Source organism: Misgurnus anguillicaudatus, chromosome 19 (genome assembly GCF_027580225.2).
Source record: "Misgurnus anguillicaudatus chromosome 19, ASM2758022v2, whole genome shotgun sequence".
In the NCBI taxonomy this organism is placed as follows: Eukaryota; Metazoa; Chordata; class Actinopteri; order Cypriniformes; family Cobitidae; genus Misgurnus; species Misgurnus anguillicaudatus.
The window spans coordinates 34904559-34932073 of NC_073355.2; the positions used below are offsets into that span (position 1 = coordinate 34904559).

Here is a 27515-nt window from a genome sequence, read left to right on the forward strand (position 1 = left end):
TAAATAAACACCTTTTTTGGTAGCTCACCCTTCTAAAAGATGCTACTCTATTCTTTTAACCTCTCTGTATTGGTAAACCTGTCTGTCCAACTTAAATACATTGCAGTAGATGCTTCAGGGTTACCCTTAACCCTAGCCTGGGTGCCAGCCGATCTTAGCCCCGCCCACCACGATTTGAAATACGGGGAAGATCGGTCTGGGGATTCACCGTTGAGGAGCTACTATGAGAATATCAAAACAGGCCGACGAATCAAATTGTGAGGGCGGGCTTTATACGATGATTGACAGATAAACGACAGTAACGTAATGAACCACGTCACCAAAGAGCACGTGTGTTGAATGGCTGCCGCTGTAGAGTTCAGATGTGTGGATTCTGACATTGAGTCTGTTCTAAAATATATCGACAGAGCATAGATTTTAAAAGAGGAACAGAGAAACGCGAGCAGGGCATTTGTTTATGTTTTTGCCGTCCTTCCTATGGGATTCGGCAAAGGTTGGTCGCAACTGAAATGGGCAACCTTATCATGGCGATGCAACTCTGCGTGCACGACGAGATGGATATAATTAGCGGTCGTTGCCAGCTTCTTTTCGGAAGCCCGGAGTCGTGGTTGCTGAATAAGTGGAGGGACATGCTAGGCTCCGATATTTTCAAGCCAACGTAGGGTATCGTCGTGGATGAAGTTCACCTAACGTACAAATGGTAAGAGATAGTCATACTCCATGACTTAGTAAATACTTCATGTTGTGATATAAACGAAATGTTGTAAACATAGTAGGTGTTGATGTACATTCGCTAACTCAGACTTAGTATAATAACTAGCAGTTCGGTCAGGCTGCAAAGACGTAATTTCAACATACACTCCGTTGCTCTGATTGGTCGTAGGTCTATCCAATTGAGTGCAGAGGCATTTTTCGGTTGAGACACGCCTCATAATTATAGCTCAATGGAGCGGTATCAGACTCAAATTCTGACTAGAATTGAGTATGACAACGTCAGGCTACCTTAACCCTCTTATAATTCTGAAATGTAGCAGTTCAGTTAATTCTGATAACCAGCAGAGGGCAGCACTGTGATTCTTAAAGCTGTTATAACCTGAGCAGGTAGTCAAACCACTGTTGCACACAGCAGTGGAACAGCAAACTGTGGCGACAGGACGTGACGCCTCCATTCCCTTCCTTCAGAGAACGAGGGTTACATATGTAACAAAGATGTTCCCTTTTAGTCAGATACTATGACGTCAAGTCATGACCGACGAATGGGGAATCCCTACCAAAATGCCACTACAGCTGACCCTTTCAGTGCCTGCATAAACAAACAAAGCCACCTCTGGGGATAGCACTTGCAGGCTCACCACTTGATCTCTGAAAGGAGTGATGGGATCCTTGGGCACGCAGCCTTGCCGGGGCCTAAGTATTACTCTGGAATCGGCCGGTCCGAACTAAAGGTACAAACTGTTGACCGAAAATGCATGGAGGTCCCCTACCCAATGAGTTTTCATTGTGAGAAACTTAAGACTCGCTGACTGCAAAGGCTCAAATGGAGCAGCCTGCAGGGCTTTCAGCACCATAAACAGGTCCCAATGAGGAATAGAGGTGGGGCGCAGAGGATTTTTGCTGACCACTGACCTACCGTTTATCGGGGTATGGTGAGCGGGCCTACAGCTGACAGGAAATGAAGGAAGTTTTTGGTGTTGCAGTGATAGCTGCTCTGTGGTGTGTGTTCATAACTTGCAGTGGATGGGTTTGCTACTCAGTAGATGGGTTAAATGCAGAGAGATGTCTCTTTCCCTTTTTTCATTTTTGGCTGGATATCAGTTGGAATTAATTGCTGACGTCTCGGCATGTTTCCAATTAACAAACGCTAGCATATTAGCTCTCTGAGCAACATCTGGTACTTGTCTATCATGCGCTTATTGGTAGTATGAGCTCACAGTGAGTGCAGTGACTTCGTATTGTGACCTTCATATGAGCTCACAGTGAGTGTGCAGTGTGGTTATACTAACTATGAAACATAATAAAAATGCTTTTAAATCTTTAATAAAGACTTTGCATGGTTATTTAAACCACCAAATATTTACATCTGAGATATCAGTATGGTTAAAAGCTTTGGGTAAAATCTTTACTTTTCATGATAAGGTTGATATTTGCATGAAATTGCCCAGCTCTCAAAGGATTTTTTTTTCAGTTGTTACAGTTTCTTAAAAGCACTTCATAGACAAGGTAAATTATAATACAGTATCACAGCAAAATAATAAAATATAATATAATGAATAATCTGTCTTGTAAGCAGAAGGTCACCGGTTAAATTTAAACATTCAATTAATTAAACACACATCTAAAACAACAAATTATTCCTCTTCCATAAAATGTGTTTATTAATATTCTTGTGTTTGTATTGTTAAGAGGATTGCTGAGTCACTTATTCAAATGTTTCTCTAATACCCCGCCTTCAGGAAGGTCGGCAGGCTGTTGAATCTTACTAAACATTACACTGTAGCTCAGTTGTTTCCAACTTCTTTTCAACTGTGATTGAACACTGAAAAGGACTTCAGCGTGAGTACATTAACCTTTTAACAGAAAGATTTGTTCTCATCATACAATATCTGTTTAAATTATAGTGGAAATTAATTACTAAAAGTAATAAATTACTTGCCTATATTTTTACACAAAGTTGTGTTTTTTTTCTGGGACAAACAGTAATTTTACTTTATTGAAGGTGAAAGACAATAAGCATTTAGCAGATTGAATCTAATATTATTGCCTCTTTATTGTGATGAATTGCTTTGTTGGTCTCCTCACTTTTAGCCTCTTTACTGTCACCCACCCCTTTTAAGATGCGGGGGGGTTGAAAAGTTGCACGTTCAACTCTGGGATTTTTTGGTTTAGAAGCCTACTGTAATCTTGGCTTTGTTTTAAAGAAGACAATTGACAGTTTTGCACTGAAGTATCTGGAGGTAAAAATATTAAACAGAAAATTTTTTTATAGCAGTTTAAACATATTTTAATAATTACAAATAATGCAATAACAAATAAATTTTATAAAAGAAAATGTAAATGTTTCACAAAAGAAATGATGTAAACATGAAGCCATAAGTCCCAAGTAGTTGTGATCCAAATTTCAAAAAATTTGGTTTGTAACACTTTTTAGTGGTTTTACCAACAAAAGCCACTGTTTCAACAGTTTGCTGCATACTTTTGTCACAAATTAAATTACTATCACTACTGCTAAAACGTTTTAAAATATGAAAACTACATTCTTAGAGCTTTCCAATGATGTATAGTTTGTCAACATTTTTGTAGATTTATAATAGGATATAGTGTTATGAAACCTGTCTTATAATAAATGAATCATCTACTCTTCCTACATAATTTATTTGATAAAACACTGAAGATATCTGTATTCTTGAGGCTTAAACCTTTCCAACGATATATAGCTTGTCATGATTCGATAAACATTTGCATCCAAAATATTTAAGTAAACTAAGATGTTCCTTAGGAGGGATGGGTTAAAAGCATCTGAAAAGGCCTACATGTATGACGTGAAAATTCATTTCTTCTAAAGTAACATTTAAAGAAGGGAAATAATTTCTGTTTTTATTAAAAGTGATCAGGGCGGCAGCAAAACAGTGCTCTTACGTGTCTTCCTGCAGCAGGTGTGCAGAAATGACATGAAAAGCAGGCCTTTTGAGTACAATTTGAGTACATTTGTTTGTCAGTTGGGCCAATTACATGATTTGCATATTTTTGAATCCAAGTTCATTATTTACTGAAGTAGTCTATCTCTGTGTTATTTTTGGAACAATTTTTTTTGGAACAACACAATCTTGTGTTGTCCCTTTAATTTATTTGAGCACAAAATCAACACATGTGTTAAATGGCAAAACACAAAACAATATTTAAAAAAATAACATATTTTTAATTATCATAAGTTTTCAATATTTTTTAATAATAAATATTTATTTATGTTTTGGTATCACTCTTGTAAAATGGCAGGCGGGGCAACTGTTTGTACAAATAACAGTTTAAGACTATTAATTTTTTTTTTAAATATAATATAATATTTTGTCATTGTTTTATGTTCAAAACCTTTCTTATAAATTATTTTTCACAAATATCATTAGCTGTTGGGATAATTGATGAAATTCTGATGTTCCCTTTCAGTCGGTCACTACGACGTCACGTCGTGACCGACGAATTGGGAACTCGCTTAGAGAGACCAATCTGCTTCGTACTCTACTAAAACGCCAATGAACTTGGCATTGAGATATTTGCATAATGCTGGCGCCGCCCCGCCAAGTGCGTATATAAGCCACAGGTGCAAATATGGAAATTAGCTTTTTCGCTTCGAAAGCCGGCATTATTTGCTACTGAGAAGCTACTCTCTGCTCTTCTGGGAACGGTTGCTGAAGTTGATTGACAAGCAGTACTAACACAGCGGACGCTCGCAGTATTCCACTGCTCTGCATATTTTTTGTTTTGAGCTTAGTGTGTGCGTTGCCTCTCCCTGTGCGCATCATGAGCTGAGCACCTAAAGAGTGATTTCCCTAAAGAGTGATACGTGAGAGCTCTGTGTCTTTTTAAAGACAGCCACTCTCTTGTATATTCGGAGATCAGCGTCCTTTTCAGGATAGCTTTTCCTCCGTGCGATCTTGGGTGCGAGAAGTACAAGGATTCCAGTGACGGTCACGAGCGCTGTCTTCGTGCTTGCGCATCGAGCACTCCGAGGCTGCGTTCGTGGAGAGCTTTTGTTCTCTCTGTGAGAGCATAACCCTCTTGGATTGCGGAGACGACTGTCGTTTCTACTGGAATGACGTCCATGCCTTTGCAGTGCTGAACACCGCCATGGTGCGGCTGTCAAGCGCTCGCAGGACGCTCTTCGCATCACTACGCTGAGTAGGACGGAGGATGCGTCCTTCACCTACCGGCCTTCTCATCCTCAGCCGGTTGAGGCTCCGGTGGAGACTGCAGAGTCGTGTTCTGCGATTTCTGCTGAATCTATTGGACCTCCTTCTGGTCCCGTCACTTCTGCAGCATCAGAGGGGTGCCCATTTTTTTATTTTTTTTTCCCTCCGAGGCGGAGTCGTCCCGGAGATGGCGGCCGTGCCCGCTCGAGCGGGGAAACGGTAGAGTTGGAGGGGTTAACCCCTCTCCGCCCGAACCGTCTCGCCCACATGATTGGTACTTCGGAGCTGCCCGGGCCTCTACGGTCCTCACCTCCTGTGCCTGCCTTTCCCGACGGCACGAAGAGCTGACGTGATTTGCAGCCGTCTCGGCCGTTCAGCTTTCACCCCTCACCTCCCTCACCAACGGAGACGCTAAGAGGGGATCCCTTCAGTGGAGCGGGGGGTTGCGATGCAGCTGCGTTCCTGGAGGGACCACCCAACCCTTTCCTCCCGTGTTTGTGTAGACAGTCGTCCAGTTATGGGCGCTGCCCATCAGGCATGCGGAGACGCGGCTTCAGCCCTGCACGCAATAACGTTACTGCAGGTTCACCAAGCGAAGGCTTTAGAGGTTTACGAGGGAAGCCGCGACCTTCAGTCGTGCGATGTCCACCACAGTGTTCAAGATCGCCACCTTTGGCTATGTCTGGCTTACATGACGGACGCAGACGAGAACAACTGCTTGAATGCTCCTGTCTCACAGACCGGCCTCTTCGGCGAGCCCGGGGAGTCATAAACAGCTCCGCTGCGCAGACTGAGGCGATCTTCTAGGTCATGCCCCGGCGGAAGAGAGCTGCCCTTGGTCCACCAATGCCGGCTCCTCAGTCTGCCTCTCGCCGTCGGCGTCCTGCGGTGGCCACCTCTCTTCCCCTCCTCGGACCCCATCTCGGCAGCGCAGAGTCGTCAGCAGCTCGCCCCGCCTGCTTAGCCGCTTCCCGTGAAAATCGGGAGTTTAAGTGACCAGAGACGGGTGACCCGGAGTGGCATCACTCTTCAGGAGACAGTGATTCCCTCCTTCCCCCGGTAGAGGGTCGGGTGGAAAATCCTTGGTTTACATCTGTTCCACCGGCTGTCCAGCCGGTACCCACTTAACCACACACAAGAGTGCATTCCTCTTCCCTCTCCAGGTCTCCGGAGGATCGAGAGAGACGTGAGCGGGCACACACCAGCTCACCCTACCTCTCCTCTATCGCCAGCGGGTGTTTTCCGGAGTCTGCGCTCTCCGCGCTGGAGACCAGACGACCATCACCCTCAGCGGGCTCAGGTCAGTGTCACACACACACATACTGTAGATGTTTATGCTGTCACAGTAGACGCACCGGCAGTCCTACCTGTCTCGCTTTGCTGCCCCACCGCGGGTACTTCGGTAGTGTCGTTAATTCTCCTCGTACGGTCCCTGGATGCTTCGCTTCAGTTCCCAGCCCGTCTCATTGAGTTTTACGCACTGTCCGCCTCGGTTACGAAATACAATTACCAGCACTCCCCCCAAATTCTCGGGCATTCGTTTCACTATAGTGAAAGCGTCCGATGGACATGTACTGCGTGCAAAAGTCGATGTCCTGCTGGCGAAGGACGTTTTGAGCCGGTCCCTCTTACCAGGATGATGATAGGGTTTTTCCAGCTTTTATCTCATAGTACCCAAAATACGCGGTGGGTTACGACCGATTTATCTACGCACCGGCTCTACAAATGTGATCCTTTAGGATGATACGCCGAGGCTCGTATTTCTATATTTAGATCGGTTGCAGACTTAGACCTGTAGACGTGTACTTCATGTGTCCATCTCCCCTCGCCTTAGACCGTTTTTCGCTCTGCGGGTGGGTATATTAATACTAAGTACACCATTCGAGCTGTCTCTCTCTCTCTCCCCGTGTCTCCATGAAAGTGCTAGTCACGGCATTAAAATCTCAGAGAGAGTGAGCGTTGTTCGCATTCTGCTTATATTTACGTCAACTTATAATAGCTCGTTCTTGGCAGACGTGCGCGAACACAGAGATTTAATGCTTCGGCATCTCGTTGGTTTAAATCATCAGGTCAACTGGGAAGAGAGCAACTTTGCCCCGTGCAGAGGATCCTTTTCTCAGTATGGAAATAGACTCGATCAACTAATTGGCGTGTTTTACAAGAGCGCGCAACCAGTCAGTTCTGACTTGCCTCGGTTTAATTCGAGGGAAGTACACGGCCCCTCTGAAACAATTTCAGAAGCTCCTGGACATATGGCAGCAGATGCGGCTTTGACACCGCTCGAGCTGCTTCATATGAGACCGCTTCAGCGTTGGTTTTACAATCGAGTCTCGAGGAGAGCGTGGCGCAACGGCATAGACCGTGTAGCCATTACACCTGCGTGTGATTTCTATTTTACCCCGTGGTCAGACCCAGCATTTCTGATAGCAAGATATGCCCCTGAGTCGGGTCTCCTGGCATTCTGTCGCACATGCAATGCCCCCAGCACGGGATGAGCAGCCACGTATGACGGGCTTGCAGTCTCAGGGGTGTGCTTAGCACCCCAACTGCCGCGAGCGGTGCGCTGTATATCTGGGACTTGTACGCTCCGCTATGGAGATGCGAGGGAAGGATGTATTAGCCGCCACTGACAACATTGCGACTGTTGCGTTATTTACCGTTAAGGCGGTTTTTGCGCTCTCGTCACCTGTCGCATCTCGCTCGTCATCTCCTCCTTTGGAGTCAGAAGCATCTGAGGTCCCTTCGTGCCATTTACATCCCGGGTACGCTCAATACAGCGGCAGACGCGCTTCCCGAGCTGCGTGCCCTGGCGAATGGCGACTCCACCCCCAGACGGTTCAGCTAATTTGGAAGAAGTTCGGTCATGCGCAGATATATCTGTTTGCGTCGCCGGACGATACCCACTGTCGCCGGTTTTTATTCACTAACCGAGGGCAGCCCCCTGAGGAAGGACTTTCTTTCTCAAGGAGGGGGCACATTAGGCACACGCGCCCCGACCGGTGGAATCTCCATGTATGGTCGTTGAGCGCGCGCAAGGTTTAGGTGATTTATCGCAAGCGGTATCTAACACCATCGACGCGGCACGAGCACCGTCCACAAGACGGGCTTACGCGCTTAAATTGAACCTTTTTCGTCAACTGGTGTTCTTCGCAACGCGAGGACCCCCGAGAATGCCTCATTAACATTGTGCTTTCATATCTTCAACACCGTTTGGAGCATAGGCTGTCCCTCCACCATTAAAATTGATATCGCCGCTATTTCTGCTCATCACTCACTTATTAACGGCAGATTAGTTGCCCAGCATGATTTGGTTATTAGATTTTAAGAGGCGCTCGCAGGCTAAACCCCTCGCGCCCTCCCTCTATTCCTCCCTGAGACCTGTCCATGGTGCTGAAGCCCTACAGATCCCGCGTTCGAGCCTTTGCAGTCTGCGAGTCTGAAGTTTTTATCAAAACTCTGACCCTGCTAGCATTGGCCTCCGTGAAGAGAGTAAGGGATTTATATGCATTCTCTGTTGACGATTCGTGCCTTCAGTTTGGTCCTGCTGTCTCACTGAGACCCAGACCAGGCTACGTGCCCAAAGTTCCCACCACTCCCTTCAGAGATAAGGTGGTGAGCTTGCAAGCGCTGCCCCCGGAGGAGGCAGACCCAACCATGGCTTTATTATGCCCCGTACAAGCGTTACGCCTCTACGTGGATCGCACTAAAAGCCTCAGGACTTCAGATCAGCTCTTTGTTTGTTACGGTGGTCAGCAGAGAGGGAAAGCTGTCACTAAGCAGAGGATGTCTCATTGGATAGTTGATACTATCGCCCTTGCTTATAATCTGCAGGGCATTCCTTGTCTATTTAATTTGAGAGCTCACTCTACTAGAAGTGTTGCCTCATTTTGGGCATTCGCTCGTGGTTCCTCGCTAACAGACATCTGCAGAGCTGCAGGTTGGGCGACACCTAATACGTTCATTAGATTTTACAGTGTTCGTGTCGACCCTGTCTCCTCTCGTGTTCTTTCCTCGTTAGGGGAAGCACAGAGAACAGGCTCGCAGGTCGGCTTGCAGCCTCCAACTGCTGCTCCAAACTGAGCTCAGTATGGAAGGTTCCTTTGTGAGTATTTTTCCGTGGGGTTAATCCTACTAGCCCACGTTTCCCTCAGCAGAGCACTGCTTTGCTTACACAGACACGGCTGTCATTTATACCTCAACTATGGTTGACTTTCGCCCACCAATAGCCCTTAACGGGGCGGTGGCTTCCGCAGTGTTCCTATACCGCTCAGATAGGGTGCTTCCCAGTCGCTGGCACTACTGTGGGGTTAAAGGAACATCTAGTGCCCTGCCTTCTGCCTTAAAACCTAATTCTCCTTATCCTTAAGTGGAACCGGAGGGCTTTACGCAGACACTGGAAGAGGTCAGCAATCAGTGGCGTTTTGGTAGGGATTCCCAATTTGTCGGTCACGACGTGACGTCGTAGTGACCGACTGAAAGGGAACGTCTCGGTTACGTATGTAACCCTCGTTCCCTGAAGGAAGGGAACGGAGACGTCACGTCCCGTCGCCACAGGGCTGCTCCCTGCTGTTTATCAGCCGGTCACACTTTCCGGCTTTCTCAGCGAAACAAAGCTAATTTCCATATTTGCACCTGTGGCTTATATACGCACCTGGCGGGCGGCGCTAGCGTTATGCAAATATCTCAATGGCAAGTTCATTGGTGTTTTAGTAGAGTACGAAGCAAATTGGTCTCTCTAAGCGAGTTCCCAATTCGTCGGTCACGACGTGACGTCTCCGTTCCCTTCCTTCAGGGAACGAGGGTTACATACGTAACCGAGACGTTTTCAAATGTCATGGTGGTACAATCACAATCATGGGCCTTTTATTAAGAAGTTAACAAGAAGAAACAATAAACATGATATTACATCATCCAGAGAACCCCAAGTGATCCTTAAAGATTTTAGATTTCTCTAAAATAATGAAAAATTAATACTTTAATGGGTAAACTGGTACACTTTTAGTGTCAGGTGGTATAATGATGTAAAATTTGTCCAAATCACTTAGCAAATATTCTTATTTAAATTTTTAATTTCTAGGTTAATGAAATTAAGGTTGGTTGAAGGGTTGTTTAAAGACAACATTTTGACAATCTTTACCACAACATCAACATTCTGATCATGTTGTTAGAGCGTTGTTATAAGGTTGGTTATAAAGAGACAGTTGTATGTTTCCTGGGGTTTCTATTTGTCTGAAATATAGAAACTCTCTTTTTGTAGAAACCCTGAAATCCATTGCATTATTTCTTATGTATTGTATTGTACATGGGTGTACTGCGAGTTCACACCGCCACCGAGTATGGCAAGCCATTTTAACTTTTATTCGTTGAGTTCTTGATATCAACAATTCAATTTTCACTAGTTAAAATTTTAATTCTTGACATCAGAAATTACATTTCTACTAGTAACAATGGCAATTCTTGGTATCAACAATTACATTTCCACTAGTAACAATGTTAATTCTTGATATCAACAATTAAATTCTTGATATCTGTAATTGTATTTTCACTAGTGAAATATCACCATAGGATGCCATTAAAATTCAATTCTTGATATTAAGAATTACATTTCCACTATGAACAGTGTTAATTTTTGATATCAACAATTCAATTATTGATATTTAGATTTAAATTATTGATATCAATAATTGAGTTCTTGATATCAACAATTCAATTGTTACTAGTGGTAATGTAATTGTTGATATCAAGAATTGCCATTGACACTAGTAGAAATGTAATATCTGATATCAAGAATTATAATTTTAAATAGTGAAAATTGAATTGTTGACATCAAGATCACAACGAATAAAAGTTAAAACGGCCAATAACTTGCCATAAAGCGTCAAAGTGGCCAGGAGTAATTAATTTTTAATGAGAACCGGCAGCGAGATCCGGAGCAGCAGCGCGGCGTGTCATAGTACAGTGTTCAGTGTTCTCTGATTTGTTACTAAGACTTGAGTGAACTAACATTCAACCAATCACATAGCGAAACATCTCTTGGACGTGTCTGCATGAGCTTCAAATCGTTTTTTCAAACACACACTATGTTAGATAATGTTACAGTATGTTGCGATGACACGAATCACGCGATACATTTTTCATGTTATGAATTAACCTACTGTAACGTCAAAAGACAACAGAACCCCTATGGACATCCTCACATCGCACAGGAATCAGGGTGGGTTGCACCAATTAAAATAAGCAGAGTTTAGAGCTAAAATATGGTTTGTTGATCTCAATTTAATTTTAATTCGAGTTGTGTTGCATCACTTAAATTTAAACACAGATTAACAAATCTTAGATTAAAACTTTAACCTGTATTAAACCCATCATCTGCACCATGATAAGTTTAATTAAACAGCAACATGTTGACGTTGTCATTCAAAAAGAAAATAAACAGTTTATGGAGGCAAAAGTAATGTATTTTTTGTATTATAAATCATATAGCCTACATCGGTAATCTAAAGATCTTATTCAAATAAAAACATTTGATGATCTTTTAAAACAATTGTACTGATTAACAAAGCAATGCAGGAAATATTGCGAAGCTCAGATATTGTGATATAATGAACAAGATGCCGACGCATTTGTCATGAAGCTCCGCCATGTGTCTGTTCATTCACTGCCATTAAGTTTCAGACTGGAGCGCGTGACAGAGGAGAAGCGCACAAGCATCGGTAGCGGTCACCGGTGCTGTTAATAATCTTTTTGAGCTGCCAAACTCACTCTGTTGAGACGTTATAATAAACAAATCTATTACAGTTTTTCTCGGTTGCTAAACACATTTCTTGAAACTATGCCTCATATTCTCAAAACAGTAAACACAATATCATAATGCCTCACACAATTCTCCAAACATCCTATTTTCAGGTCAAAATTAAGCTCTACACTCAAAACCGTTCACTCTTACTGAAAAACCAACATTTTCCCTCAGACAACACACACCAGCTTTCAAAAACACACTACACACTACAACATAGTATTACACGCTGGTGCAATAAATTCAAAACAATATATCCAAAACTGGTAAGTTGCTTGTGGTTCTCCCCCTCAAAAACCTTTTCACATGACCAGGGCTCCAGACTGCGACCAAATGGTCGCATTTTGCGACCCAAATTTGAGAGTGTGCGACTGAACTTTACATCCAGTCGCACATGTGTGACCAGTAAATTTGCCTCCCCCACCCTCCGTATTTGTTATACATAAAATGTGGAAGGGGCACGTCAATGATCAATGAAATGAGCAATGAAAGCTCACGAGCTACCGGTAGCTCGTGCCTTAATTGCAGGTAGCTCACTCGTGGGTTTATTTATTTTCTGTGGTTATGGCGGCTTTTGGATGTCTAGTTAGTGTTACAAGCACCTGTGGTAGTTAAGACTGGGTGCGTGTTTGACGTTGTGTGTAGACTGGGGTATGACATCAGTAATTTAACATGTATGATTCAAAAACAAACAGATAAAGTCCGCGCACCCGCGCCATGGCAACTAGCCGATCCACGCAACACTGTGAAGCCGTGATTTTCGGATTCACTTTTGGTAAAACAAAAATACAGTCATCGTCACAAGTTCAATGGGTTATCATCTCACATTTAAACATCAAATGTCAAGAGATACCAGAGAGCCATACGAGCATTACATCTTGACTGAGAACAGGTGAGAGGACGACATGACACAGCTAACGTTGATCGCTAAAAAAAAATTAATCTGAAGCTTGTGCTTTGCCTGGACGTGTTTTAAAGCATGGGCATCTGCAACTTTCTCTCCAGTACATAAGTTTGCATTTTGTGCAGATAGATGCACGTTGTATAATACATTTATGTTGTATATAAGGCTTAAAGGGGCATTTCACCCGTAGAAACATTAATCTTTATTGAAAGTGCATCATATTTGTAGTCGAAATGTAATATACATTTAGAATTTGGTGCCTATTTGACAAAGAAAAGGGGTGTTTGTAGTCTCACTCCCTCAACAAAGATATTGCACTTCCTTCTTTCAATGATGCAATATGATGATTTTTGCATCATTGAAAGAAGGAAGTGCAACACTGAAATCTGTATTTCTCCTGTCTCAGTGGCAACTGAGGAAATGATGCATGACCATTCAAAAACATGACTGGGGTTCTAACTATACAAAGATTAATGCAAATGGGTGAAGTGTCCCTTTAATATTATGCAGAGTGTGTCATGTAGAAAGCGCATGAGTTTGTGTTTATTAACCCTTTAGTTTCACTTCATCACGCAGCTTTACCGGCGAGTGGTGTGCCGATATTGCCGCGATATCTACTTTGATACTAGAAGGTGACAGCCTCTTCTCCAGACGATGCTGAAGATATGATAGCACGACTCTAATAGAGCATTCTCGGGGGTCCTCAGACTGTGAAGCACACCAAACAAGAACAGGTTCCATTTAAACTTATAAGCCTGTCTAGTAGACTGCGCTCGCGCCGCAAAAATAGTGTTAGATACCGCCTGCAGTAAATCACTCAGAACCTCCGCGTCCCGTCCAACGACCACACATGGAGGTTCCATAGATCAGGACAAGGGTGCCATAATGTGCCCCCTTCTTGAGAAAGAAGGTCCTTCTTCAGGGGAATCTTCCAGGGAGGGGCTGTCGCGAGGAGCGCGAGTTCTGGAAACCAATTCCTGCTTGCCCAATACGGCGCGACTAAGAGAATGCGCTCCTCGTCCTCCCTGACTTTGCACACTGTCTGCGCAATGAGGCTCACTGGAGGGAAGGCGTATTTTTGTAAACCCTGCGGCCAGCTGTGTGCCAGTGCATCCACCCCGAGAGTTCCCTCGTTCAGTGAATAAAACAGGCAACAATGTGTCGTTTCTGGGGAGGCAAACAGATCTACCTGTGCTTTGCCGAAACGTTTCCAAATTAGCTGAACCGTCTGGGGGTAGAGTCAGTGGCGGAACTAGAATTTTTTTAATGGGGTGGCCAGGGGGTGGCCAAAACTACTTTAGGGGGTCCATAGTCCATAAAAGAAAATGACATGTATCCATGTATCAAGAAAGCATAAATGAATCTTTTTATCGCATTAGATAAACATAATAAGGGTGAATTTTAAATCTTTCTACTGTATTTCTTACATCTGATTTACTGTCTGTAGGGATTCACCCAAAAATGAAAAATCTGTCATCATTTACTCACCCTTATGTTGTTCTAAACCTGTATTTTATTTTAATAAACACAAAATAAGATATTTTGATAAATGATGGTAAGCACACAATTAATGGTATATCCATTGAATTCCATTGTGTTGTTTTTATTCCTACTATGGAAGTCAATGGTTAACAGCTGTGTGCATACCATCATTTATCAAAATATCTTCTTTTATGTTCATCAGAAAAAAGAAATACGTACAGGTTTAGAACAACATAAGGATGTAAAAATGATGACAGAATTTTCATTTTGTGAACTATCCCTTTAATGAATTTTGTGAAAAGCACAACATTCAGTTTTATAGACACACAAAAAATGACACTTGAACGTTTTAAATGATGTATAAATCATATCTGTATGTCCAAAATCAGCAGAGTAATCCAAGTCTCTTTGCGCAGTGATTGAAAAATAAAGAGTTTGCGCCGCGACCGCAGGGAGGGTTAATATTCATAATGTTTGTTTTTAACAATGTGCTGCGCTGCCGCACGTCGAAAATAAACATAGCCATTAAGTGAAAGTAGCGCATTAAATTTGGGGTGGCACACGGGGTGGCCAGTGACATGCCAAGGGTGTCCAGTGCCACCCTGGACACCCCTCTGGCTCCGCCACTGGGTAGAGTCGCCATTCGCCAGGACGACCCTGGGATGTGAATGGCACGAAGAGACCTCAGATTCTTCTGACTCCAAACCATGGAGTGAAATGGAGATGGCACGTCGGTGTGATCGTTAGTGTTTTATGCAAAGTGTTTTATGCAATTGAAAACTCAAAGGCTGAGAAATAGCTCATGGTTTTGAAGATTTGGCATGTAGTTTTGCACTTTGAGTGAGAGCTTTCAAAAATCGTGTGAAAATAACTGTAAAATAAATTCTTCTGATACACGTGTACACAAAACTCAAACTGAATTTGAGAGGTATTGTACATTATCTAAGAGATTTAGGTATTACGTGACACAAGTAGCTCTCGACTTTTATTTTTTAGAATGTACCTCTTCAATGAAAAAAGGTTGGAGACCCCTGGTCTACAGTGTCACCTTCCGATGATGATGCAGAGTTACATAACATTTAAGTATTGTTTGTCACTGTGAAATGACCGAAATGTTACTAAGCACTTTGTTACAAGCACTTTTTTATTCTGAATGTATGGTATTTTGTTTACTATTTGTACTGTCATGACAGCGATGGTGCTGTCAGTTTACCTTGTTGTTGCATCTTCAAAAGTGCAGAATAAAATGTGACACTGAATTTGAAACAGCACATTGTAATTTCTGCATCTATTATATTAAAGTATTTATTAGTAATACAGTGGAAATTAGTAGATTTGGTTAGCATGTTGATTTACGGTGTGCGCCCCTACATTTTCTGGTTGTGCCCCTAAAATTTTAAGTTGGGGGCCACTGTGCTCCTAGTGAAAAAGTTAGTCTGGAGCCCTGATGACCAAAAAAGACACAATCAATGTATGCATTAGCACATTTTTATTCATTCATGTGCTACACAGCACAACTGTTTAATTATTCCACCTCAATTCTAAATTACTCCCTGAAGGTTCTCAAGATGGAGGCAAAAGTGAAGTGACTCAAATTTGGCTTTACTCCTCTTCCTACTTCTTCACCATGTCCTCTTCCTCCTCCTTCACCATGTCCTCTTCCTCCTCCTTCAACATGTCCTCTTCCTCCTCCTTCAACATGTCCTCTTCCTCCTCCTTCAACATGTCCTCTTCCTCCTCCTTCACCACGTCCTCCTCCTCTTCCTCCTCCTTCACCATGTCCTCTTCCTCCTCCTACTCCTTCACCATGTCCTCTTCCTCCTCCTTCACCACGTCCTCCTCCTTTCCCTCCTCTTCTGCCTCCTCCTCTCCCTCTTCCTCCTCCTCCTCTTCCTCCTTGACCTATTTCTTCATCATGTCCTCTCCCTCCTCCTTTACCATGTCCTCCTCCTTCATCACATCCTCCTTCTTTCCCTCCTCCTCTGCCTCCTCATCCTCCTCTCCCTTCTCTTCCTCCTCCTCGACCTATTCCTTTATTTCTCTGTGGATCCATTGTTCCAAAGCTCAGTGAACTGATTCAGACCCTTTTATTTATCTATTGAAGGATCTGATTGATGTGTGTTCATTTTTGACTCTTAGTGTTTCCACCTTGGTAATTGTTTGCTACTTGAGGCTAAGCTGTGCTGACTTGAGTGAACAGTTTGCTTTCCATATGACCAGATGGTGTAAGCACTGAGAAATTTAGGGATTTGTGTGTAGAGTTTTGAAGTAACAGTTCAGTTCACCAAATCTGACTCATGTGTTAAAGCAGGGGTGTGGTGTGCAAAATGATTGTGCTTCTTGAAAAATGGCGTTATGGTTTTGAAATTTTAGTTCAAAAGCCTGGTCATAGTATTTTAGCAATCGAGAAAAACTGTAATACCGCCACCATGCTCACCGTGTCTGTTTCTGATTATTTAGCCACACATTTAATTGTAAAAAAATTATTTAAACCTCCTCATATGCAAGTTTAAAGTTAATCCCTAACTGAAATTTAAAACAGAGTTTAAAGTAATGGAGCAACAGAAATAAAGATTATCTTATTAAGGTTTGGAAGTTTTGATTAAAGGTCTCATTCGATCTTGAAAATATTAAAAACTTGTAAATACATTGATTTATGTTTTATTGATATATTTTCATAAAATGTATGTTGTATAAAATTACTGTAGATGTAATCTACATGTTAAGAAGCAAGAACATTTCAAATGTAGTGTAACTGAAATTTTGTAAATATCATAAAATATCTTTATTTCATAAAATAAAATATAGATGGTCTCACATTGGTCCTAAAGTCCTGCAGTATTTTTAAATTGTGAGTATGATTTCACAAAAATAGGTTCCTGTAAGGTATCATGGCATGTTCCCAAAATTGCCACTAGGGTGCTGTAAAATGCCAATTGGTATTCTTTTTAGAATTTATTATTATAAACATCAGCTTTGGATCACATCACCATACAGCTGCCCCCACACACACACTTTTAAAATTGCTGCTATGCCCTTGGTATTGTACCATTATTTTTTGCACAAATTGAGCATTTATTGTTATGTTGTGTCTTACTTTTGCTCCCATTCAACAGGCAGTGACATTGGATTTTGGAGTAATTAAATAACTATTGTGATTTCAGAAGCAAAAAGGGAACAATTAAAACTTTGCACTATGGGTGAGTAGAACAGACTCACAATTATTTTATTTATTCTTGAACTAGTTGTTGTACCCAATTAAAATGTTTATACTCTACAGTAGGGGTGGAACGGTACACAGAAGTCCCGGTTCGGTTCGTACCTCGGTTTAGGGGCCACGGTTTGATTCACTTTCGGTACAATGGAGGGAAAAGCAAAACAAAAATGAAGAAGGCATTTTTTTAGTACTTAAGATAATCTTAAAAACATAAGTGTCCTTATCAGTGTTATTTTGAGATGTCATGAATATGAACTGAAATGCATTTAACATACTATCTCGTATTTCAAAAATGTATACCACTTTAAGTAATCTTGTACTCATCTTTCATACAAATATGGGTTCAAATGTATTACAAGTGTTACCTAAATACATTTTAAAATTACATTTTGGCCTTATTTCATATTAATGTACTAAAGAACAAAAAAATAGGCTTGTAGGATAAATTAATAGGTGTGTACAACTTTACGAGGCGCTGCAAGAAACGACAAGTGGATGACGTCAGAGTAACGCGAGAGCGATTTGAAATCAGCCTCCTCCGCAAGATTTCTCGCGGTACTCTGACGCTGATGGCGCTGCGTAAAGTTGAGCACACTTTAAAAAAGCAGCTGAACTCGACAGAACTGCGCCTCGTCCATTAATTGTATATTAGCAGGACAATTTATCTCCTACTTCTCAGCATGAGAAATACAAAGTGTGGCGTGTGAGCGTTTGAACTGACTGAAATGCGTGTGTGTCAAGGTGAATGCGTGAGACTTGAGAGCCCTGATTAGATGTATTTCCACTCACATACCTAACAACTGCTGAACAACGCCGAAGCACAGTCCTCGTCTTTTCCACCACTCTCTCGCCTGTACTATTGTTACTGACTGGAAAACTGAAGTTTTGCCAAACTTGCGATCTTAAAGAGGCCGGCGGAGCATCTAACTCTTGTGGAACACCACTTGCCATCCGCGCTATCGCTGCTCACTAACTGACTGGACCGGCGTCGACCTGACAAAAAACTGCAGAGTGCCAGAATGTAGACGGGCTCTGATAGAGCGCATACATAGGCGGAGCTCGGCTGCATCGGCGCCAATCAGAGCTTCAGAGCTAAAGCGGGGCAACAGATTAGCTGTCCATAAAGAACCCGCGTATCTAACAGTAGTTTGCATTACATTAATTATTTTGCACGCAAGTTTTTTTTTTAATACCGTGTATTCTCTGTTTAAATTCATGCACCGAACCGTGACCCCCGTACCGATTCGGTTCGAAACGAATACATGTACCGTTCCACCCCTACTCTACAGTATGTTCGACATCAAGGTAAAGTAATTGATTATATTATATATTGCAGCAAAATGGGCAAGGTCTGTTTGGAATTTCTTAACCTCAAAATTTAAAAATGTTCAAGGACCGCAACCTGAGGAAAGGAAAAGAAAGAGTAATGAATCAGTTCAAGAGCGTAAGTACATGTCCTGCCCATAATATGTTTTTAACCCCAGAATACAGGGTGATATCTCTAAGTACACTCTAAAAAATGATGGGTTATTTTCAACCCAGCGTTGGGTCAAAAAGGGACAAACCCAGCCCGTTGGTTTGTAATTTAACCTATGCAGGGTTGTTTTAACTTATTGTTGGGTCAAATATAATCTTTTTCTGGGCTTGACCCTTTATGACCCAATGCTGGGTTGAAAGTAACCCAGCATTTTTAGAGTGTAACTTCTTTAAGCACAAATTTAGTTTTATTCGCTCAAATCACACATGGTGCGTGTTACGGCTCACACTAAAATTACTCACTAAAAAACTCACTACTAGCTGTAATAAACTTAATTTCTTCCACATTAGCACTGTCCCAAGACTGTTTGCTGAGGCAGAAAGCTAAAGGTGCGTTCGACTTGATGTGGCACAGACCGTCAGGGAGATGACATCAAAGTACCACAAGGGCAATTCGAGAATCATATGGAGCAGTTTGCTCTCGAATCACTCTCACGGTACTTGATGTCATCCACCTGTTGGTCTATGCAGCGTTGCATGAAGTCAACCACACCTAAAAGTGTAGCAAGAGTTTTAAAAATTATATATTGTTTTGGAAAACTGGTTGGAAGATTATGTTAGCTCAAAATGAAAACTCTCCCCTATAATCAGTGAAGATTTTAGCTTTAATACTTCTGTGAGATGCTAGAAATGCTAAGCTAGAACATCTAGTCCCATAATTTTTTACATTAACAATTACATTCCATCATAAATCAAAATTTATCAATAATTACCTTGTTGTTTCTTTAATTTTATTCCAGCCAACATAAAAAAACAAAAAATAGCGTCACCAGAAGGTAAGTGCACATGATTTATTAATTTTTTTCATTTAATCAAGGAAAAAATAAAATTTATTATTAATAATTTCTTATCTAAAACATTAAAAAGTGATTATTTCTAATGTTAACTCCATTTGCATAGTTAAATTTAATTCATTTTTTTTTATTGTTTATGCAACATATATTTTTGCAAACATTTTATTTGTACCATTTGTTTTGGTTTGAAGGCAACAACATTTACATGCAAGAATATTATAAGGTAATACAATTTACACACACACACAAACACACACACACACACACACACACACACACACACACACACACACACAAACACACACACACACACACACACACACACACATTCTGGTTTCCATGTTTTGTGGGGACATTCCATAGACGTAATGCATTTTATACTGTACAAACTGTATATTCTATTCCCCTAACCTACCCCATTCCCTAACCACAACCATCACAGAAACCCTTCTCCTACTTCACATTTTCAAGATACATCATTCTGTTTGATTTATAAGCTTGTTTCCTCATGGGGACATCAAAATGTCCCCACAAGGTCACAAAAACACTGGTATTCCTATCTTTGTGGGGACAATTTGTCCCCACAAAGTGATAATTACCAGGTACACACACATTCACACACACACACACACACACACACACACACACACACACACACACACACACACACACACACACACATGGGTGGGATATATTAGACAGGAAGTGAACATTTTGTCCTTAAACTTGATGTGGTAGAAGCAGGAAAAAGGGCAAGCGTAAGGATCTGAGCGACTTTGACAAGGGCCAAATTGTGATGGTTAGACGACAGAACATCTCCAAAACTGCAGCTCTTGTGAGGTGTTCCTGGTCTGCAGTGGTCAGTACCTATCAAAAGACGCCAAGGAAGTAAAAAGCAGTGAACCAGCGACAGGGTCATGGGCAGCTAAGGCTCACTGATGCTTGGAGGTGTTCCAATCCAAAGACAAGCTACTGTAGCTAAAATGGCTGAAAAAGTGAATGCTGATTCTGATAGAAAGGTGTCAGACCACACAGTGCATCGCAGTTTGTTGCGTATGGGGCTGCATAGCCGCAGACCAGTCAGGGTGCCCATGCTGCTGACCCCTGTCCACTGCCAAAAGCGCATAAAATGGGAAGAACTGGACTACAGAGCAACTGAAGAAGGTGGCCTGGTTTGATGAATCAAGTTTCACATGGATGGCGGGGTGCATGTGCGTTGCTTACCTGGAGAACACATGGCACCAGGATGCACTATGGGAAGAAGGCAAGTCGGCGGAGGCAGTGTGATGCTTTGGGCAATGTTCTCGTGGGAAATGGTCCTGCCATTTAAGTGGATGTTACTTTGACACGTACCACCTAAGCGTTGTTGCAAACCATGTACACCCTTTCATGGAAACAGTATTCCCTGATGGCATTGGCCTCTTTCAGCAGGATAATGTGCCCTGCCACAAAGCAAAAATTGATCAGGAATGGTTTAAGGAACAGAACACAATTTCAGGTGTTGGCTTGGCCTCCAAATTCCCCCGATCTCAATCCACTCGCGCATCTGTGGGATGTGCCGGACAAACAAGTCCGATCCATGGAGGCCCTACCTCGCAATTTACAGGACTTAAAGGATCTGCTGCTAATGTCTTGGTGCCAGATACCATCGCACACCTTCAGAGCAGTGGTGGATCGAGACTGCTCATCCGAGGAAGCGCTAATTTAAAAATAAGTGTTCGGATTGTCACGTGTGTGGTTCCCTTTTCCGGAATGTGTGTTCTGCGTGTCGAGAAATCCTGTGTGCATCACGTGTGTTGTCAAAATAAGTGCCTGCTGCTCACGCATCAAAACCGTTTATGATAAAAGAGACGCTCAAGCTCACAAAATACACTCAAGACACTCCCTTAACAGTAAACTCGGATTACGCATGTGATTATGCTAGTATCTGGCAAATGCGAGCGTCTCTTTTATCATAAACCCTTTAGACGCATCTGCAGCAGGCTCTTATTTTGACAAGACACGTGATGCACACACGATCTCTCGAAGTGCAGAACACATATTTTGAAAAAGGAACCACACACATGATGGGCTACATACATGATGTGACGAAGTTCGCATCGAGCGCCCTCAAAAAAAGAAGTCACCGGCCGCCACTGTTTCAGAGATCTAATGGAGTACATGGCTCGATGGCTCAGGGCTGTTTTGGTGGAAAAAAGGGGACCTACACATTGTAATAATGTTATGGCTGATCGATGTATATCAGGCCCGGATTAACACAGTGTAGTGCCCCAGAGTGACCACATTTGAAGTGCCCCCCCCCAAAAAAAAAAAATATATAAAGAAATTGATGAAACTTTCAGAATATGAAGTTATGGACCAAAGAATTATACAACCCCTTTAACTTTTTAAATTTAAATTATTTAACTTAATTTTTTTAAGTTATGTCAACTTTTTTAAGCCAAAACTTAAAATAGAAGGTTGAATTGACTTTCAAAACCAAGTTGTTTTAACTTCATGCTGAATTTTTTTTAAAGTGTAAATATTGTTAAAAATAAAACAGACATTTTGTTTTTTATCTCACAGATTAAAGCTCATGAAAGCTTTTATACACCATAATCAAATTTATTTCTGAAATGAGACAAAAAGAACAATAAATGCTCTTTACTAATTTTACAGGATGAATACAACAAATGTGGAGTTGATGGACAAGAATCCAACCAATTTGAAGACAAGGACACTATCAAACAGGAAAGCACCAGGCAGCTTTTTAGTAGACTCGATCTCAAGCACAAACTTAAATTACAAGATTTTATCCAGGTTACATCACCATCTTTGCAGACAAATGAGGAGTGTGAGGAGAAGAACTTTGTTCAATCTTTCATAGAGCGACTACTTATGATGGATTACAGAGCAAGACAAATTCACACACAATGGGTCATTGCATCAGATGATTGTGAAGACATTTTCAAGAGGTATGCACCTGATGATGAATGGAATAAAATACAGCCTGTTCACCCAATGGACATTCAGATGGCAGCGTTTCTCCATGCAGATCATTTTCTTCGTCAGCTCATAGTTACCAAACTCTCACAATGTCAGTATGCTGTTCCTTTGCTTGTGCCCAATCCTTTCAACCAAAAAATTGAGTTTCCATTATGGACCTTCCGACAAATCAAGAAGAGTTGGAAGTTATATAAGAAGAATGAAAGCAAAAGTCAGGCAATCTACCAGGCAGAGACACCTATGGTTGCATTTTTCAGGTTGTCAGCAGTTTCTACATCCAAATCTCAAATCATGAACAGTTTGATCAATGAACGGCATGAGACTTTCTTTCACAGGCACTGCCGTGGAAGCAGCAAATCTCGTCTGCTGATGGATGGAGTTGTTGAGATCGCCTGGTATTGCCCATCTGGAGAAAAGACGGATAATTTCACAGATATTGTTGCGTTCTGTAATCTTCATGGTGATGCACAAGCTCATGAGACACAGCTAAAAATCCTCACTGAAGAGTCCTCCATAAATGTTGTGATTTTGCCTCATTTGGATAGAAGTCACAGAAGTATGACAATCGTAGAACAGCTCTACAAGAATGCAAAGCCTCTCATTTGTCTCCTTACTGAAGAGAATGTAGTTGCTACTAAGAAACAAAGAGGAAAAATATATATAATCGGCTTGAAAGATAGAAATAAGTCTGATGTGTCTGAGGAACTTAGAAGAACTATCAATGAGTGCCTTTCTGAACAACTGCCTGTATTCAAACTTGGAGATTTGGTCAAATACACAGGAATTATAGTGGATGAGAATGAGGACGACTGCAAGAGTGGAAAAGATGCAGCAGAGCAGATGATAAAACTATTAGAAGGAAACAATGTGTCCAAAATCAAAGAAACATTTTTGCCTTGTCAGGGAAAATTGTGGCACGAATGGTGTCTAAAAAACAAAGAACTGCATCAACCTCAAGGAAACAACATTGAAATGCATATTATTCAAAAACAAATTGAGATGAATAAAATTCGAGAGCAGCAGAGAGCATCTGGTGTCAGTAATTTAATGAAATTGTTCACTGAGAAAAGTTCCAAAAACTCTGACAAGATGCTGAATTTCCTAAAATGGCTTGGGATACTTCTAGATGAATATACTTCGGAAGACCTTTCTGCACTTTACCGAAAGTATGATGAAAAATGGTCAAACGTTATGGATCTGAAAAAGAAACATGAAAAATCTAACCAATTTACAGAAGAACAAATACAACTTGAAAAACTGTCTGAAAAACTCAATGAAGCAACATTTGGCTTGGAACACTTACTGAGAGAGATCGGCCAGATATATGAATCATGGAATGAATCTGTGGAAAATAATACTAACATAAGGAAGCAATTCAATGTTAGTTCTTTCCCACAAGTTGCCGCAGAGCTCATGGTTTCTGGATACCCACTGGAGCTGATGGATGGTGATGCAGCTCATGTTCCTCTGATTTGGGTTAAAGCTGTTCTAGATGAACTTATCAAGATACTAGGAGACCAAAGAGTCTTTGTCTTGTCTGTTTTGGGGATTCAGAGTACTGGCAAATCCACTTTGCTGAATGCCATGTTTGGATTGCAATTTGCAGTCAGTGCTGGCAGGTGCACCAGAGGAGCCTTCATGCAGCTGGTCAAGGTGTCAAAAGAACTGAAAGAAGATTTAAATTTTGAATACCTTCTTATTGTTGATACTGAGGGGCTTCATGCACTGGAATTGGCTGGTAGGTCAACAAGACAGCAGGACAATCAATTGGCAACATTTGTGGTCGGTGTTGGAAACATAACTTTGATCAACATCTTCGGTGAAAATCCAGCAGAGATGCAGGACGTCCTTCAGATTGTTGTTCAAGCCTTTTTGAGGATGAAGAAGGTACGACTGACTCCAAGCTGCATGTTTGTGCATCAGAATGTTGGAGATATCACAGCTGGTGAGAAGAACCTGGTAGGAAAAAGACGTTTACAAGAGAAACTGGATAAGATGACCCAGTTGGCTGCCAAGGAGGAAGTCTGTGATGCTGAATGTTTCAGTGATGTCATTAAATTTGATATTAAGTCTGATGTGCGATATTTTGCCCAACTCTGGGAGGGCAGCCCACCTATGGCTCCACCCAATCCACGCTACAGTGAAAATGTGCAGGAACTTAAGAATGCTATACTCTCTCATGCTTCTGAATCTAATGGTGTAACACTGGCACAATTCAGAGATCGTATTGGTGATCTCTGGAATGCACTTTTGAATGAAAACTTTGTTTTCAGCTTTAAGAATACTCTGGAGATTGCAGTGTACAGAAAATTAGAAGAGGAGTATGCAAAGTGGATCTGGACTCTCAGGAGTGCCATGCTGGAGATTGAAGATAAACTGCATAACAGAATCAACAACAGGCAACTGGATAAAGTTGAAAGTAGACATCTGGCGCAGGAGATGGCAGATACCACTAAAAAATTAAACAACTCTGTGAAACTTTACTTTGAAGAACACAAAGACAATGACATACTGAGTCAATGGAGATTTCAATTTCAAGAGAAAATTAAAGACTTAAATTGTGAGCTTGTGAAAGAAGCAAAAAGAAGGCTAGATAACATAATCCAACAAAGAGAAGCTCTTGCAAAACTGGACAGGGAGAAAACTTTGTGTGAAAGAAAACTCTTTGAGAAAGCAAAAGATCTTGCTTCTAGGCTCAAAAAGGTGGAGTTTGATCAGAAAGCCCTGACTAGAGAGTTTGATTCAGTGTGGGTAAAGTGGGTCTCTGAACTAGCAGGGGTTTTTCCACCTTTTAAAGATGTCAACATAGAAGATGATATAATTACAATCCTAAATGAAATTTATGGAGCATCACTTGTGACTGAAAGATTAACCAAATACAGTAATATTATTGAAGTTACTGATTTCACCACTTGTGTAAATTTCATTGAAAATACCAAATGTTATAATGGCTCCAAAGCATTAACACCAAATGACCAAGTGTCTATAAATACATTGGTGCAAAGTATCATTCGTAAAACTGAGCACCAGGTCAGGTCGAAATCAGTTGCAAAGATGGGTTACAAACCAAGCTACATTCAAGAAATTGAACAATTAATAAAAAGGAATGTACAAGAACATATGTGTAATTACACAAAATATGAATTCAAGAAAGAGTTCATTGTGGATTTGACACTTTATGTGTGTGAAAATGCAGGCATGATGTTTGATCAACTTCATCATCTCTACAAGGAGGCTAATGATCCAATGATTTATTTAGAGAAAAAGAAACCTGAATACTACAGTGTCTTTCAAGGTTTCTGCAAAGGTGCAACTTCTGCTGCAGTTTTTGGATCCTTGATTTCTCGTGAACTGAAAGAAGCCATTCTCCAAAGTGTCTACAACAAAACTGCTAATGATCTTGCAGGAGAGATGCAGATGAATATTCCAGCTTTCCAAGGCAACAGATCCAACCTGGAGAAACACATTCTGAAAGCCCTAGCAGAGGAGGAGGACTTTGACAAGTTTATTAAGTACATTTATTATCCCAGAAGCTACTTTGAAGATTTTATCAAAGCTAAAGTTAAAGCATACATAACAGGAGCAAATTCCTCAGCTCTTGCCATTTTAAAAACGAACATTAAACACAAGGAGCAACGTGTTATTACAGCTGCTGAAACAGCAACAGATGAGGTCTTGAGTAAAAGAGGAGATGCAAATATGTGGCTGGATGTTTTCTCATGCTGTCTGAAAGATGAGCTTGAATACAAAAACAAACATCTGATTGAGGACAGCTTTCAGGACATCACTGACTTTGAACTTCTAGAAGAGGTTGTAAAGAAAGAACTTCACCACATCACAGAAGACTTTAACAGAAGTCTAAAGAACGCATCCGATATCAACATGACCATGTTCAGGAAACAACCAGATGAGATATTGATTGAGCATTTCTGTAAGTGCTGTTGGGTTCAATGTCCTCTCTGTAAAGTTGTCTGTGTTAACACAATGGAAGACCATCATGGAGATCATATTGCTCCCTTTCATCGAAACACTGGGATGACAGGGGGGAAATATAAGAATACAAAAAAATTTTGTGTGAATTTCTGCACATCTTTAGTGGCAAGTGACATGTTTTTTTACCCACGTGATGATTCAGATGATACAGTTTTATGTAAGGAGTATAGAACCGCAGGTCCTGAGTTTGTAAACTGGTCCATCACACCTGATCTCTCAGAGCTGCCATACTGGAAGTGGTTTATGTGTCGATTTCAGGTTGATTTGGAAAAGCACTATGACAAAACTTTTGATGGTGAAGGTACAATTCCAGAAAATTGGAGGTCCTTTACAAAAGAGGAAGCTCTCAAATGTTTGGATAAATACATCTAAAGTAGGAAGCTGACTTTTTTACAAACATGTTCTCTGATTATAGTTTCGCTTTAATGAAATAATTGTACAAATATTAGGAATGTGCTTCTTGATACTCTATTTGAACTGTGGTTATTTATAATTATATTACCTTTACCACTATAATTTAGTCTTGGGATGTATTTTTCTTCTGCAGTAGATTTTACATTATTTTCATTTAGCAGTCACTTTTAGCAAACGTGACTAAGAAAGGTATGGTTTAACAAATGGGGGAGCTTTCCAGATTTTAGTCAGATAGTACTTAAACTAGACTACTGTGTTTCTACTCTGTTTCCCAGTCAAATGCTGGGAAAAGCAATGCCTGTGAATTTTGTTTATTTTCTTTTAACCTCATATTCACAAATTGTTCTTAATAATTAAACCTGTGTAATAAATACATAAGATAAATAAACAGATAGATAAAATAGATTTTTTTGTTGTTGTTTTGTTTTGTTTTGTTTATAATGTGACACAAAATATTTAATATTTATAAATGAATATTTAAAATTGTTTT

The 27515-nt window shown here is 41.2% G+C and overlaps 1 protein-coding gene across 1 annotated transcript; it reads left to right on the forward strand.

Annotated features, from left to right (window-relative positions):
- The first annotated feature begins 17153 nt into the window (after positions 1–17153).
- On the forward strand, positions 17154–27440 carry LOC141351111 (interferon-induced very large GTPase 1-like). The gene is made up of 5 exons (XM_073857556.1): positions 17154–17286; positions 18640–18747; positions 19580–19615; positions 19825–19856; positions 22292–27440. The coding sequence occupies exons 1-5, from the start codon at positions 17283–17285 to the stop codon at positions 26981–26983; spliced, it is 4872 nt and encodes a 1623-aa protein (XP_073713657.1). The 5' UTR covers positions 17154–17282; the 3' UTR covers positions 26984–27440.
- The last annotated feature ends 75 nt before the right edge of the window (positions 27441–27515 follow it).

What these genes read in the sequence shown, in the direction of transcription:
- LOC141351111 (XM_073857556.1), top strand. An exon ending in TAATGAATCAGTTCAAGAGC is followed by an intron (nt 18,748 to 19,579) that starts GTAAGTACATGT and finishes ATTTTATTCCAG; the next exon opens with CCAACATAAAAAAACAAAAA. An exon ending in AAAAATAGCGTCACCAGAAG is followed by an intron (nt 19,616 to 19,824) that starts GTAAGTGCACAT and finishes TTTGGTTTGAAG; the next exon opens with GCAACAACATTTACATGCAA.